Genomic DNA, 12,628 nt, shown 5'->3' with positions numbered 1-12,628 from the left:
CAAGAACAACTGATGGCACATACAAAATAACAATCCCAACATTGTCTTGGAGTGGGTCAATCCAACACCATGTTCACCAACATATGTCCACATCATTAATCCGATATCTCCATATCCATGATCTGTGAAACATGATCATCAATTAATGCATGTGCTAGTCTCAACGTCGTTGTTGTCCCACACAACGACATAAACTAGGGATAATTTAGAATCATATCATTTTCAACAAAGAGTTTCACGAACAAGTCACATACTTGATAATCAATGTAAAATAATCATCCATGGAACAAATAACAATTATTTATCATTACATAAACATACTCATGACACAAAATCTCCCACGCACACTAGAATCACTGATGTAAGTATCTAATACCCATAGATCTCATGTGCGCCTCATGCTTTGATTGTGGGAGAGGCTTCGTCAACGGATCAGCAACGTTTGAATCCGTGTGCACCTTGCAAACCTTCACATCACCTCTCTCAACAAAGTTAAGGATGAGGTGATACTTTCGCAGTATATGTCTGGACTTCTTAGTTGTTCTAGGCTCCTTTGCTAGTTCAACGGCACCACTATTATCACAATAGAGGTCCACTGGACTGGACGCACTAGGAACAACACCCAAGTCAGAAACAAACTTTCTGATCCAAACAGCTTCTTTTGCAGCTTCGGAAGCTGCAATATACTCGGCCTCTGTCGTCGAATCAGCCACCGTATCTTGCTTGGAACTCTTCCAGCTCACTGCCCCACCATTGAGGCAGAAAACAAAACCGGATTGCGATTTGGAGTCATCTTTGTCTGTTTGAAAACTAGCATCGGTGTAACCCTTTACAAGGAGCTCATCTTCGCCTCCAAATATTAGGAACATATCCTTAGTTCTTCTCAAGTACTTAAGGATACTCTTTACAATTGTCCAGTGAGGTTCACCGAAATCTGACTGATACCTGCTCGTAACACTTAGAGCAAAGGAAACATCTGGGCGCGTGCAAAGCATAGCATACATGATCGACCCTATGGCTGAAGCATAAGGAATCGTACTCATCCTCTTTTGCTCATCAGGTGTCGTAGCACACTGACTCTTGCTTAGAGTAATGCCATGTGACATTGGCAAGAAACCTTTCTTGGAATCTTGCATATTGAACCGATTCAGTATCTTGTCAATGTACGTGTCTTGGCTCAATCCAATTAGCCTTTTTGATCTATCTCTATAGATCCTAATACCCAGAATATAAGCCGCCTCTTCTAAATCCTTCATCGAAAAACTCTTTTTCAATGAGGTTTTAACGGCTTCAAGCATTGGAATATCATTGCCGATCAGTAATATGTCATCCACATATAGGACCAGAAACACAAGTGCGCTCCCACTAGCCTTTTTGTAAACACAAGGCTCATCTTCATTCTTGATGAAGCCAAACCCTTTGACTACTTCATCAAAACGAATATTCCAACTCCGAGATGCTTGCTTCAATCCATAGATGGACCTCTGAAGCTTACATATTTTCCCAGCATTTTTAGGATCGACAAAACCTTCAGGCTGTGTCATATACACATCCTCACTTAGATGTCCATTAAGAAAAGTGGTTTTGACATCCATTTGCCATATCTCATAGTCATAATATGCGGCAATTGCTAGGAGAATCCGAACAGACTTTAGCATTGCGACGGGCGAAAAGGTTTCCTCATAGTCAACACCTTGAATTTGTCGGAAACCTTTCGCCACCAATCGTGCCTTATAGATGTGAACATTTCCATCCATGTCTAATTTTTTCTTAAAAATCCACTTACAATCGACAGGTCTTACACTGTCAATCTGATCGACCAAGTTCCAAACTTGATTATCATGCATGGATTTTAACTCGGATTCCATGGCTTCAAGCCATTTGTCGGAGTCGGGTCCCATCATTGCTTCTTTGTAGGTCAAGGGCTCATCATTTTCCATCAATAATACATGGCGCTCCTCCGTAATAAGGAGGTTGAGCTTGTCAGTAGCGCGACGTGCCCTTATAGACCTTCGTGGGGCTGGTGCCTCAACTACGGGTTGTGCAACATCTTGCACATCCCGTGGATCTTCAGTGGGTGCTGAAACAGTTTCGGGTGTTTCCTGAATTTCTTCAAGTTGCACCTTGCTCCCACTAAATCCTTTTGAGAGAAACTCCTTTTCTAAGAAAACACCATTGCGAGCGACAAACACTTTGCCTTCCGCCTTATTGTAAAAATAATATCCTTTGGTTTCCCTAGGATACCCCACAAAGAAACATTTGTCTGACTTTGGAGTGAGCTTATCTGACATCAAACGTTTGACATAAGCCTCACATCCCCAAACTTTGAGAAAAGATAATCCGGGACGCTTCCCAGTCCATATCTCATATGGTGTCTTCTCAACAGACTTACTTGGAACCCTATTCAGTGTGAACGCAGCAGTTTCAAGAGCATAACCCCAAAATGACAATGGAAGATCAGCTTGGCTCATCATTGACCTAACCATGTCCAACAAGGTTCGGTTCCTCCGTTCGGATACCCCATTCCATTGAGGCGTTCCGGGCGGAGTTAGCTGCGGAATAATTCCACATTGCTTCAAATGATCACCAAATTCAAGGCTCAAATATTCTCCTCCACGATCAGATCGCAGAAATTTAATTGTCTTGCCTAATTGATTTTGTACTTCATTCTGAAATTCTTTGAACTTTTCAAACGATTCAGACTTGTGCCTCATTAAGTAGATATAGCCATGTCTACTAAAGTCATCAGTGAAAGTAATGAAGTACTGAAAACCACCTCTGACTATTGAGCTCATTGGTCCACATACATCGGTATGTACAAGTCCCAACAAGTCACTCGCCCTCTCACTCTGACCAGTGAAAGGCGCTTTGGTCATCTTTCCAAGCAAACAAGACTCACATGTGTCAAATGATTCAAAATCAAATGAGATTAACAATCCATCTTTATGGAGTTGTTCAATGCGCTTCTCATTTATATGACCTAAGCGACAATGCCAAATAAAAGTGGGATTCAAATCATTTGGTCTAAGCCTCTTAGTATTAATGTTACAGACAGATTTATCCTCAAGATCAAGAACATATAATCCATTCACCAATGGACAATGAGCATAAAAAATACCATTGCAAAAGATAGAACAACGTTTGTTGTCAATTACAATCTTAAAATCACCAACTTCTTCCAAACATGAAGAAGAAATAATGTTCTTGCTCAAAGCAGGAATGCAATAACAATTATTTAATTCCAAAACTAATCCGGAGGGTAGAGACAAGTGGTAGGTGCCGACCGCCAACACCGCAACCTTTGCGCCATTGCCGACCCGAATGTCCAACTCGCCTCTTGCAAATCTTCTAGTCTCACTTAGACCCTGCAACGATTTGCAAGTGTGAATCATCGATCCAGTATCAAATACCCATGATTCACTAGAAGATAATGCAATATTTATTTCTATAACATTTATACCTGAAGTGGAAGTCTCACTTCCCTTCTTCTTCTTCTTTTCTTCCAAGTACTTCTTGCAGTTCCTAGACCAATGTCCCTTTTCATGACAGTGGAAGCATTCATCTTCAGAAAGTAGGGCCAGATTTGGCCTTAGGTGCTGGCTTTAGCTTAGAGCCCGAAGACTCACCACCGGAACTCTTTTCCTTGCAAACCTTTGGGATTAGGAGGCGTCCAACGCTTCCTCTTTTTGTTCCCCTTCTGAATCATCATCACATGATTCGGATTCTTCTTAATGCTCTCCTCTGCTGTTTTTAGCATCCCATGCAACTCACTCAATGTTTTATCCAAGCCATTCATCTGAAAATTCATGATAAAAGGCTCATAGCTCGCCGGGAGCGACTGGAGAATAACATCAGTAGCCAAGTCTTGGTGAAGTTCAGAACTAAGTCTATCCAAAGCCATGTTTTCAAGTCGTCCGATTAATCGCGATTAATCGCGATTAATCGCCCAGGTCGGTTCTCCAAGGCCGACCAGCACCACCGACCCGACCAGAGCGACCAGAAACCTGGTCGTCCGATTAGTCGTCCACTAATCGCGATTAATCGGTCGACCAGGGCGTTTCTCGACCAGGGCATTGGCAGTTGGGCTTTAGGAGACTTATTGGGCTACCAATTCGGCCCGTTAGGGTTGCAAGAGACACCAGGTGGCTAAAATAGCGAGGGGGAGAAAGGGGCGGGCGAATCCAGCCGTTCCAGCCGCCAGAAACGAGTATCGCCGTTCTCGCGTCGACTGCGACGGTGCGACCGCGGCTCCCGGGCTCCGTCCTCTCCAGCGGCGGCCAGCGTCCTCTTTCCCTCCCAGCGCCACCACCACCTCTAGATCCTCTCCTGTCCTCAGTTCCTCACTCCACCAGGCTCCTGTGCATCTCTCCCGGCGCTGTCCAGTTGCAGAGGCATCTACGGATCTACCTGCACCCCGGCAAGGAACCGCGGAAGCAGCAGGCAGCTGCTGCAGCCCCTTCATCCTTGCGCCGTCACCCTTTTGAAGTTGAAGATGAGCTCATCTTCATCTGATGGTAAGCTCCCTATTCCCCTTTTGCTCCCTTCCTGCAAGGCTGCAATCCCGCTTCCTGCTTGTAGCTTGGTGTTGCTCTGCAGTGTGCATAGCTGCTGCTCCGGCTCCTCTGCAGCTCTACTTGTTTGTTTCTTGCATTTGCTTGGACCTGCTGTGTGTTCATCTTCTCGGTGGTGTGCTATGTTGTATATGTGCAGAGACAGTACGCCGGCGTGCAGTGGTGGAAGTGTTGATGAATGCTCCTGAAGGGCATGCTCCTGCTCAGAATGATACAGCTGCAACCACAAATTCTTCTGCAGGCTCAACTGCTCCAGATGCTAATGTTCAGTCCCTAATTGAGAAAGCTCTTGCAAAGCTGTCACCTGAGCGTCGTGCCGAAGCCATTGATCCGAAAAGAAAGGCTCGATCGAAAGACCCAGCATGGAAGTATGGGTGGTGGCCAGATACTAGCAAGAAAGATTTTTTGCAGTGTATTTTTTGTGAGAAGAGGGTTCCTGCAGGAGTAAGCAGGTTTAAGCAGCACCTTGCTGGGGGTTATGGTGATGCACACGGTTGTGAGGAATGTCCTGAAATAGTAAAGAGAGAGATGCATGATTACTTGAAAAAGAATTCAAGGACTGTGTTTGTGAGTGTGCCCGAAGTAGATGCAAATGAAGAGGAAGAAGGTGCTGCAGCTGAGCCTCAAGCTGGAACACCAGTGCCTAGTTCTGGGACAAGGGTTAAGCAAGCAAGGAAGAAAATTGCTCAGGCTTCCATTGCTAACTTTGTTGTTTCTGCTGCTCCCAAACCACAAACTCAAAAGCATTCGAAGTCAGTGAGTGCCATGCTATGCAAGACACCAGAAGAAGTAGTTGCAGAGAGGCACAAATCAAATACTTCTCAATCTACTCTTGAGCATTGCACAAAAAAGTCTAAGGAGGCCAAGCAAATTGTTGATGACCACATTGCTGATTTTTTCTATGAGAATGGCATACCGTTGAATGCCATCAACTCAAGAAGTTGGGAGATTATGGTAGAGTCAATTGGACAATATGGTCCTGGGTTACGCCCACCGTCATACCATGAACTAAGGGTTCCTTTGCTTGATAGGGCTGTGAATAGGACAGCGGAGTTGAGGAAGAAGCATGAGGAAGCTTGGAAGGAATATGGCTACACCCTTATGTCTGATGGGTGGACTGACACAAGCCACCGCCATCTAATCAATTTTCTTGCCAATAGCCCAGCAGGGACCTTCTTCTTAGGGTCCGTTGATGCTTCAAGTGAGGTAGCAAATGCACAAATGTTAGCAGATTTGTTGGAGAAGCAAATTGATAAGATTGGGAGGGAATATGTGGTGCAAGTTGTCACTGACAATGGATCCAACTTCAAGGCTGCAGGAAGGTTGTTGATGGAGAGGATTCCCCACTTGTTTTGGACACCTTGTGCTGCCCATTGCTTGGACTTGATGTTGGAGGACATTGGGAAGATAAAGGAGTTCAACACTTGCATAAGCATGGCAAAGAAAGTATGCAGATTTATCTACAAACATGGGAGGGTTCTTGATCAAATGAGGGATAAGATAGGTGGAGATCTTGTGAGGCCGGCTGTGACTCGCTTTGCTACTTCGTTTCTTACATTGGCAAGTATGCATAGGCATAGGAATGGCCTGAGAGCTTTATTTGTTAGTGAGGAATGGAATAAGAATAGCTTGACTTCTTCTAGTGAAGGCAAACAGGTTGTTAACATTGTCCTTTCAATGCCTTTTTGGAACACTATGGAAAACTGCCTAAGAGCTTCACAACCACTTCTCATTGCTTTGAGGATAGCAGATGGAGATGAGACACCAGCAGCTCCTGAAATTATGGCAGCCATGGATGTTGCAAAGAATACCATCAAAGAATCATTGAAAGAGAAGCCAAGTTTACTTAAGGATGTATTGGAGTGCTATGACAAGAGATGGGAAACTCAAATGGAGCAAAAACTATATGGGGCAGCCCTCTTTTTGAATCCAGGGAAGTATTTTGACATAAGAGAGAAAGATAAGAGACAAGCTGCAAGGCTAAGATCAATGTTCAATGATGTTTTCTGGAAGATGGTGAGTGATGATGATGAACAAACCCAGATTAGTAAGCAAGCAGATGATTATGAGAGGTCTGAAGGTGATTGCTTCTCAAAGCCTTTAGCAATCAGAGATAGGAGTAAAAAAAATCCAAGTAAGTTTTGTGTAACTATCTGGCTAGTTCACTTATTCCTTGTTGGCTATAGAAATGCACTAACTAGTATGTAATTGTATTTATATTGCAGTTCTTTGGTGGGGCTCATATGGTGGCCTAGCATTTGAGCTCCAGAGTTTAGCAAAAAAAATTATTAGCCTCTGCTGTTCTGCATCTGGATGTGAACGTAATTGGAGCGCATTTGCTCATGTAAGTACTAAGTACTTGTGTTGGAACCTGTTAAGTACTAACTACTAAGTACTTGTATTGGAGATAACATTGTTGCTTTTTTGTAGGTCCATACCAAAAAGAGAAACCGGTTGGAGCATAAAAGGTTAAATAAGTTGGTGTATGTTAGCTATAACCGGAAGATGCAAAACAGGTTTCAAAAAATTAAAGAGATGGGTTCCAAAGGAAAGAAATGCAACCCACTCTTGCTTGAGGAATTCCAATGGGAAAGTGAATGGGTTGATGAAAATTCTGAAACAGTTCATGGTGATGGCGATTCTTTGACATGGACTGCTGTGGATGAAGTGGCTGGTGCAACTCAAGGTCTAAGGGGGCGTCACTTGCCTAGGGCTGCTGCTGCTCGTGCTGCTACTGCTGTCAAACAGACCTATGCTAGGAATCGGAAGCGTCCAAGAAACACACCCGCCCAAGATAATGTTGATGCAGACACAGATGATAGTGATGTGGGAGATGAAGCACAAGATGAGCCAGAAGATTCTGATTCAGCAACAGCCATGGAGGAGGATGAAGAAGCTGGAGATGGACACTTCCAGTTGGATGATGATTTACTTAACTAATAATTAGTCATTAGCTCTAGCCTCTAGCAAGAGGCCTTTATTTGTGTGTTTTCAATTATTGTACTGAACTATTGAACTTTGTTTGGTTATGTATGCTGCATTGCTGCTGTAGCAGTACTGCAGTAGTGCTCTGTTATGGTTTGCTAAATCTCTACTGCAGTACTCCTTGTTTAATATTTATCAAGGCAGCATGAAGGTTTCTCACTTTCTCCTAACAACTTCATTTTTTTGTTTCAGCAGCAGGGAGCCAGGGATTCAGCAAGAAGAATATGGAGTTTTGGACAAGAAGCTGGAGTTCTGGAGAGCAAATATCAAAAGTAAGTCACCAAAACCTGCAGAATTGCTTGCTGTATACTATATTGCATATATATAATTATATATACACTATATACTGAACATGTAGACATATGGACGATTAGGGAACGACCAGGCTCGACCAGGTCGACCTGGTCGTCGACTAATCACGAGTAATCGCCTGGTCGGTCCCTAGGCGACCAGGACCGACCAGCCGATTTGAAAACCTTGATCCAAAGTCTCAATGTAACCAATCATTTTGATCACATGAGGACTGACTGGGCTACCTTCTGCCAGCTTGCACGCAAACAAGGACTTTGAGATATTGAACCTCTCAGTCCTGGCTTGGTTCTGAAACATCCCACGCAGCCCCTCGATCATGGTATGAGCATCTGCATGCTCATACTGCTTCTGCAGATCAGGGGACATGGTGGCGAGCATCAGACAGCTGACATCAAGTGAGTCATTGCAGTGCTTCTCATAAGCTCTGCGATCAGCAGCAGTTGCATTGTCAGGGAGATCATCAGGATATGGCTGCTCAAGAACATACTCTTTTTTCTCTTGTCTGAGAACAATTCTCAGATTGCGGTACCAATCAATAAAGTTTGTTCCATTCAACTTTCTTTCTCAAGAACAGAACGCAAATTAAAAACAGAATTGTTACTGGCAGACATGATCTACAACATTAAAGTAAAGCAAGATTTCAGCACTAAGTTTATGTAAAGACTTTCATTAACTGATTTAACAAAAGACAACCTACTATATCAAAGTCATCTTTCCTCTAATGACATATAGTAGTTCAAGATCCATAATCACTAAAATTCTAGTGAGCTTTAGCATCACGGCTAGAAAAGTAGTAATACAGGTAAGTAACAAATTACTAATCACATCTCTATGCGACTCTTGTTTGTTGGGTGGCATCCAATGCCCCGGCCCCAACCCTATGCCTTAAAGCCCAAAACTGTTTTGATAGCTTTGCTGAGTAAACCAATACTATGCTTGTGAATGTCCGACATCCACCCTATACAAAAGTGATAGCTGAGGGTACTCTACTTTGGTAAACCTACCACACAACGATCAAAATTTATAGGTGCAGCTATTGGTAAAAGGCATCAAAAACTCAAACTTTTCTGAGGGAAACTATTCTATCATGATTAAAGCATCCACCATATGTAAAAGCATGAAAGAATAGTATGACAGGAAAATAAATATCACAGGCATATAATCATATTATATTGTGAATAGTATGGCCTCTTGCATCACAATGGGCTCCATCGCCATGGCTCCAAGGTGACCTCCATTGCCATCTGTCCTATCTTGTGGTGATCATCATCGCCATCATGATTGAAACCTCCATGAAAAGATACTAAGCTACTACATCTAATAGCTAGTGAAATAATTACATGAGGATTCAAACATCACAAGTCGACACGCAGGTCGTTATACAATAATGGTGCAACCTCAACCCGGTTGTGTTAACTTGCGACACGCAGGCCGCACAAATCATCACATGACATTGAGGCCATACCATTCACATCACACCCTGCAAAAACAAGTTAGGCGTACGACGTGTTCTACCAAAGTAGCGCTTGGGAAGCCGCTACAGCGAGAAAGCAACGGCGGTCCCGCGGGTCTCAGGGCAGCGCCCTGAAAACCTCACGGAATTACACAGATCGCATCTATGGAATCCCTATGAAAATCACATCAGAGTGATCGCATCACCTCAAATCCGAGCCATTCATAATGCCTCAATTTTCACTAGGTCAATCACCTTGACCGTGCAAACTTTGCACTTGAGAAGACTGCATCTACACATGATCTTGATATGTTGGTTCAATCTGCTGACTATGCACACAGTTAGTCCCGATGGTGATTCCAGCCGGTAGGGACATGTCGTATGCATAACAGAGAAAGAACACAAACTAATCTTTTGTCACATGCCGCGCAATCAACTCGCTCCAGTTTTAACCCCTTATGACCAATTGATCTAATCAAACCGTGCAAAAGTAATAGATCCAATCTACTACAACAACATATCACCTATATGCAAAAGATCCAGACCAAAAACTACGCAAGATGGCTCTGATACCTCTGAAGGTAAACGGGTAGGCTACGCTAGCATCACTACCGCATAAACCCAAGATACTTGCGAGTAGAAGATCATAGATCGTTACCACTAGACGCGCAGCGCAGCGGAAGAAGTCGCGCGTCGATGTAGAGGAAGTAGTCGATCACGTCCCACGAACCGAGCTCCTCGTACTTGATCCCAGCAGCCGATCAGCGCAGCAGTCGCAGCAGCGCCTCCACGGAGTTCACACGTACGGGGATGAAACGCCGGGCGTCGGTGTGCTAGCACCGCACGCACGGCAAGGACAGCGGCCGAGAGAGAGGGAGGGGCGGCGGCTAGGGAGGTGGCGCGGCTCAGGTCATCGCCCCCCTAGCCCCTCCCTCATATATATAGGGCGTACTAATGGGCTTCTATCTCATAGGCCCATTAGTAACCCTAATCCCTCTTGGATCAATATCCACTTGGGCCTTTAAACCGTATTGTGATGATGGGCTCTTGGGTATATCACCAACAGGATGCGCACCATCCGTGGCCGCGAGAGGCGTGTTGCGTTTGCGTATCCAGCTTACAGAGATTCTGGTGTTGGCGCGCGTGTTTCTTGCGTGTTGTTTGTAGAGTCAGTTGGATCCATGCCACTACAATTTCACGATTTTGGATTTCATGTTGAAATCCATGCCATTGAGTGGCATGATTTTCAACGTGAAACCCAATTTCACGGAGTTGTAGTGGCATGAATCGAATTTTCCCTTGTTTGTATACCGTGCTGGTTCGGACCTGAGACCATGAATGGATGTGGCTATTCCTCTCTGCAGTGACCACATCTTTTGCACGGGGGATGGGACAAGCGTTGCCTTTTTACTATACCTCACATTTCATCGGAAAACATTCTTTTGAGATGTATATATACAAAATAGCGCATGTGTAGCTTTTCACTGAACTCAAAAGAAAAAAAAAAGTGAATTGGACCAGAGCTTCTGAGCAACCAGGCTGGTCTGGCTGGAGAGCCTCCGAACGGTGGATTTAACCATCTCCATGAACGATGGGCGAAAGATTGAGCACGGCGTAATCAAGGACTGTGGTGTCTCCGACAGCTGTCGCAATCTCTCCTCTTGGAAAATGAAGTCGTGTTTGAGTTTTGCACAACCGTTGACCTCCTGTGCGGAAATATTGAGCTCAAGAGTCGCAGAAGGTACATATCCAAAAAGCCCAGACGAGTTGAGTTGAGATGACAACAAACCCACCCAACGCGTTTTTTCTATTTTTATATTTTTTAAAAACATTTTTTACAAAAATATATTTTTGGTTTCACAATTTACAGTTGTATGCCTCTTGTCGGTACCCTGTAGCAGGGATACCCACACTTACTGCGGCAAGGCAGGACCCGCGTAGTTATCCGTAACTGCGCGAAAAGGGCGGAGTAGCCAGGCCCCACGGGTCAGGCTCTTCCCTCACCAGGCCAACGGCCCCGGACCCGTTCCCCGCCTGGGGATGGGTCCGGAGACGCCACGTGTCTCTAATGAAGGGAAGCTCCGAGCTGACAACTGAGGCCTCGGACCCCCCCATAGGGGTCCGGGACCTCCTGCGTCCGTCCGGACCCCCCTTTACCGCGTGGGGGTCCGGAACCGCCACATGTCCTGGAGGCGCGGGCTCGTGTGCGAGTCTTCCGTTGGGAGACTCGCCCACACACCGCATTTAATGCGGATGGTTGGGGCGTGCTCTGTCGCCGCGGCACGCGGGACAGCCTTTGTCAGGCCTCACTGTGCACCGCGTATTACCAAGGCGCACAGTGCAGCCGCCTGTGCCGCACCCGCGCAGAGCCCGTCTGCAGCATTAAATAGATACGACGGCACGACACTTTTCCATCATGCCGCCTACACCGCAAGCTACACAGCTCGTTAAGCTACGTGGCAGGCGACGCCACTAGCTACGTCTGGCATCGTCCCGACAAGACAGCGCCTGGACATGATGAACGAGGGACTCCAGGAGCAGGCAGGGGAATCCAGGAGAGAGATCTCCTTTGCTGCGACGCCATAATGTATGAACAGTATGTTATCTTATACTATATCGTTGGGCCCACCTGTCGGGGACCCAACAGCTATGTACACGCCTCCCTTGAGATATAAAAGAGAGGCGCTCGCTGTGCACTACAAGCTCTCCAGACACACCAGCTCTCGCGAACTCTCTCTCTCTCGAGGGAAGGCAATACAACACACAGTGGATGTAGGGTATTACGCTCCGGCGGCCCGAACCACTCTAATCCCGTGGTGTTCATCGTGTTCTTGGGAGAGATCGAACTAGGACTAGCTAACCCCCGAGTATACACCCTCTGGGCTAGGGCGGGTGCCTTCCGCCACCCGGCTGTGGTTTGCAGCACCACGACACCCCTGCCGGGCGGTAGGGACCTATATATAATTAAAATTTGAGTTCTATTGCATGGAGGCCCCTATCGCCCGGTGGAGGGGCGGCAGCCAGGCCGACCGCCCGGCAGGGGGGCGGCAGGCTCCCCCCAAATATAAAAGCTGAGGTCCCCTCACACCTGTATTTGCAGCAAACAACATCCATAGAGGGAAAAAGAAGAGACGGGTGAAGGAGAGAGTTGCAACAGCGAAGTCCTGCCGGATTGCTTCAAAATGCTTGGCCTCCCCTGACAAGCTCGGTACACTATATGTATCAAAAGCACTTCCAGGATTTCTGTGCACAATTGCTTCAAGCATACGAGGTAGGTTGTCATATGAAGCCTCATAAGTGCCAAACC

The 12,628-nt window shown here is 45.7% G+C and overlaps 2 protein-coding genes across 2 annotated transcripts; both read left to right on the top strand.

The window, feature by feature from the left end:
* Positions 1–4,745: 4,745 nt before the first annotated feature.
* Positions 4,746–6,145, top strand: LOC120700621. Its single transcript, XM_039984869.1, has 2 exons — positions 4,746–6,017; positions 6,137–6,145. The coding sequence occupies exons 1-2, from the start codon at positions 4,746–4,748 to the stop codon at positions 6,143–6,145; spliced, it is 1,281 nt and encodes a 426-aa protein (XP_039840803.1).
* A 99-nt stretch (positions 6,146–6,244) lies between these two features.
* LOC120697719 lies at positions 6,245–7,627 on the top strand. Its single transcript, XM_039981019.1, has 3 exons — positions 6,245–6,705; positions 6,797–6,915; positions 7,002–7,627. Exons 1-3 carry the CDS (start codon positions 6,249–6,251, stop codon positions 7,509–7,511), a joined length of 1,086 nt encoding a protein of 361 aa, XP_039836953.1. The 5' UTR covers positions 6,245–6,248; the 3' UTR covers positions 7,512–7,627.
* Positions 7,628–12,628: the final 5,001 nt, after the last annotated feature.

This window comes from Panicum virgatum, chromosome 3K, assembly GCF_016808335.1.
Source record: "Panicum virgatum strain AP13 chromosome 3K, P.virgatum_v5, whole genome shotgun sequence".
Lineage (NCBI taxonomy): Eukaryota > Viridiplantae > Streptophyta > Magnoliopsida > Poales > Poaceae > Panicum > Panicum virgatum.
The sequence above is the reverse complement of the archived record's forward strand: the minus strand, read 5'-3'. Positions and strand labels throughout refer to the sequence as shown.

What these genes read in the sequence shown, in the direction of transcription:
- LOC120700621 (XM_039984869.1), top strand. Translation starts at nt 4,746, where the DNA reads ATGAATGCTCCTGAAGGGCATGCTCCTGCTCAGAATGATACAGCTGCA.
- LOC120697719 (XM_039981019.1), top strand. Translation starts at nt 6,249, where the DNA reads ATGCCTTTTTGGAACACTATGGAAAACTGCCTAAGAGCTTCACAACCA. An exon ending in TAGGAGTAAAAAAAATCCAA is followed by an intron (nt 6,706 to 6,796) that starts GTAAGTTTTGTG and finishes TTTATATTGCAG; the next exon opens with TTCTTTGGTGGGGCTCATAT. An exon ending in ATTGGAGCGCATTTGCTCAT is followed by an intron (nt 6,916 to 7,001) that starts GTAAGTACTAAG and finishes GCTTTTTTGTAG; the next exon opens with GTCCATACCAAAAAGAGAAA.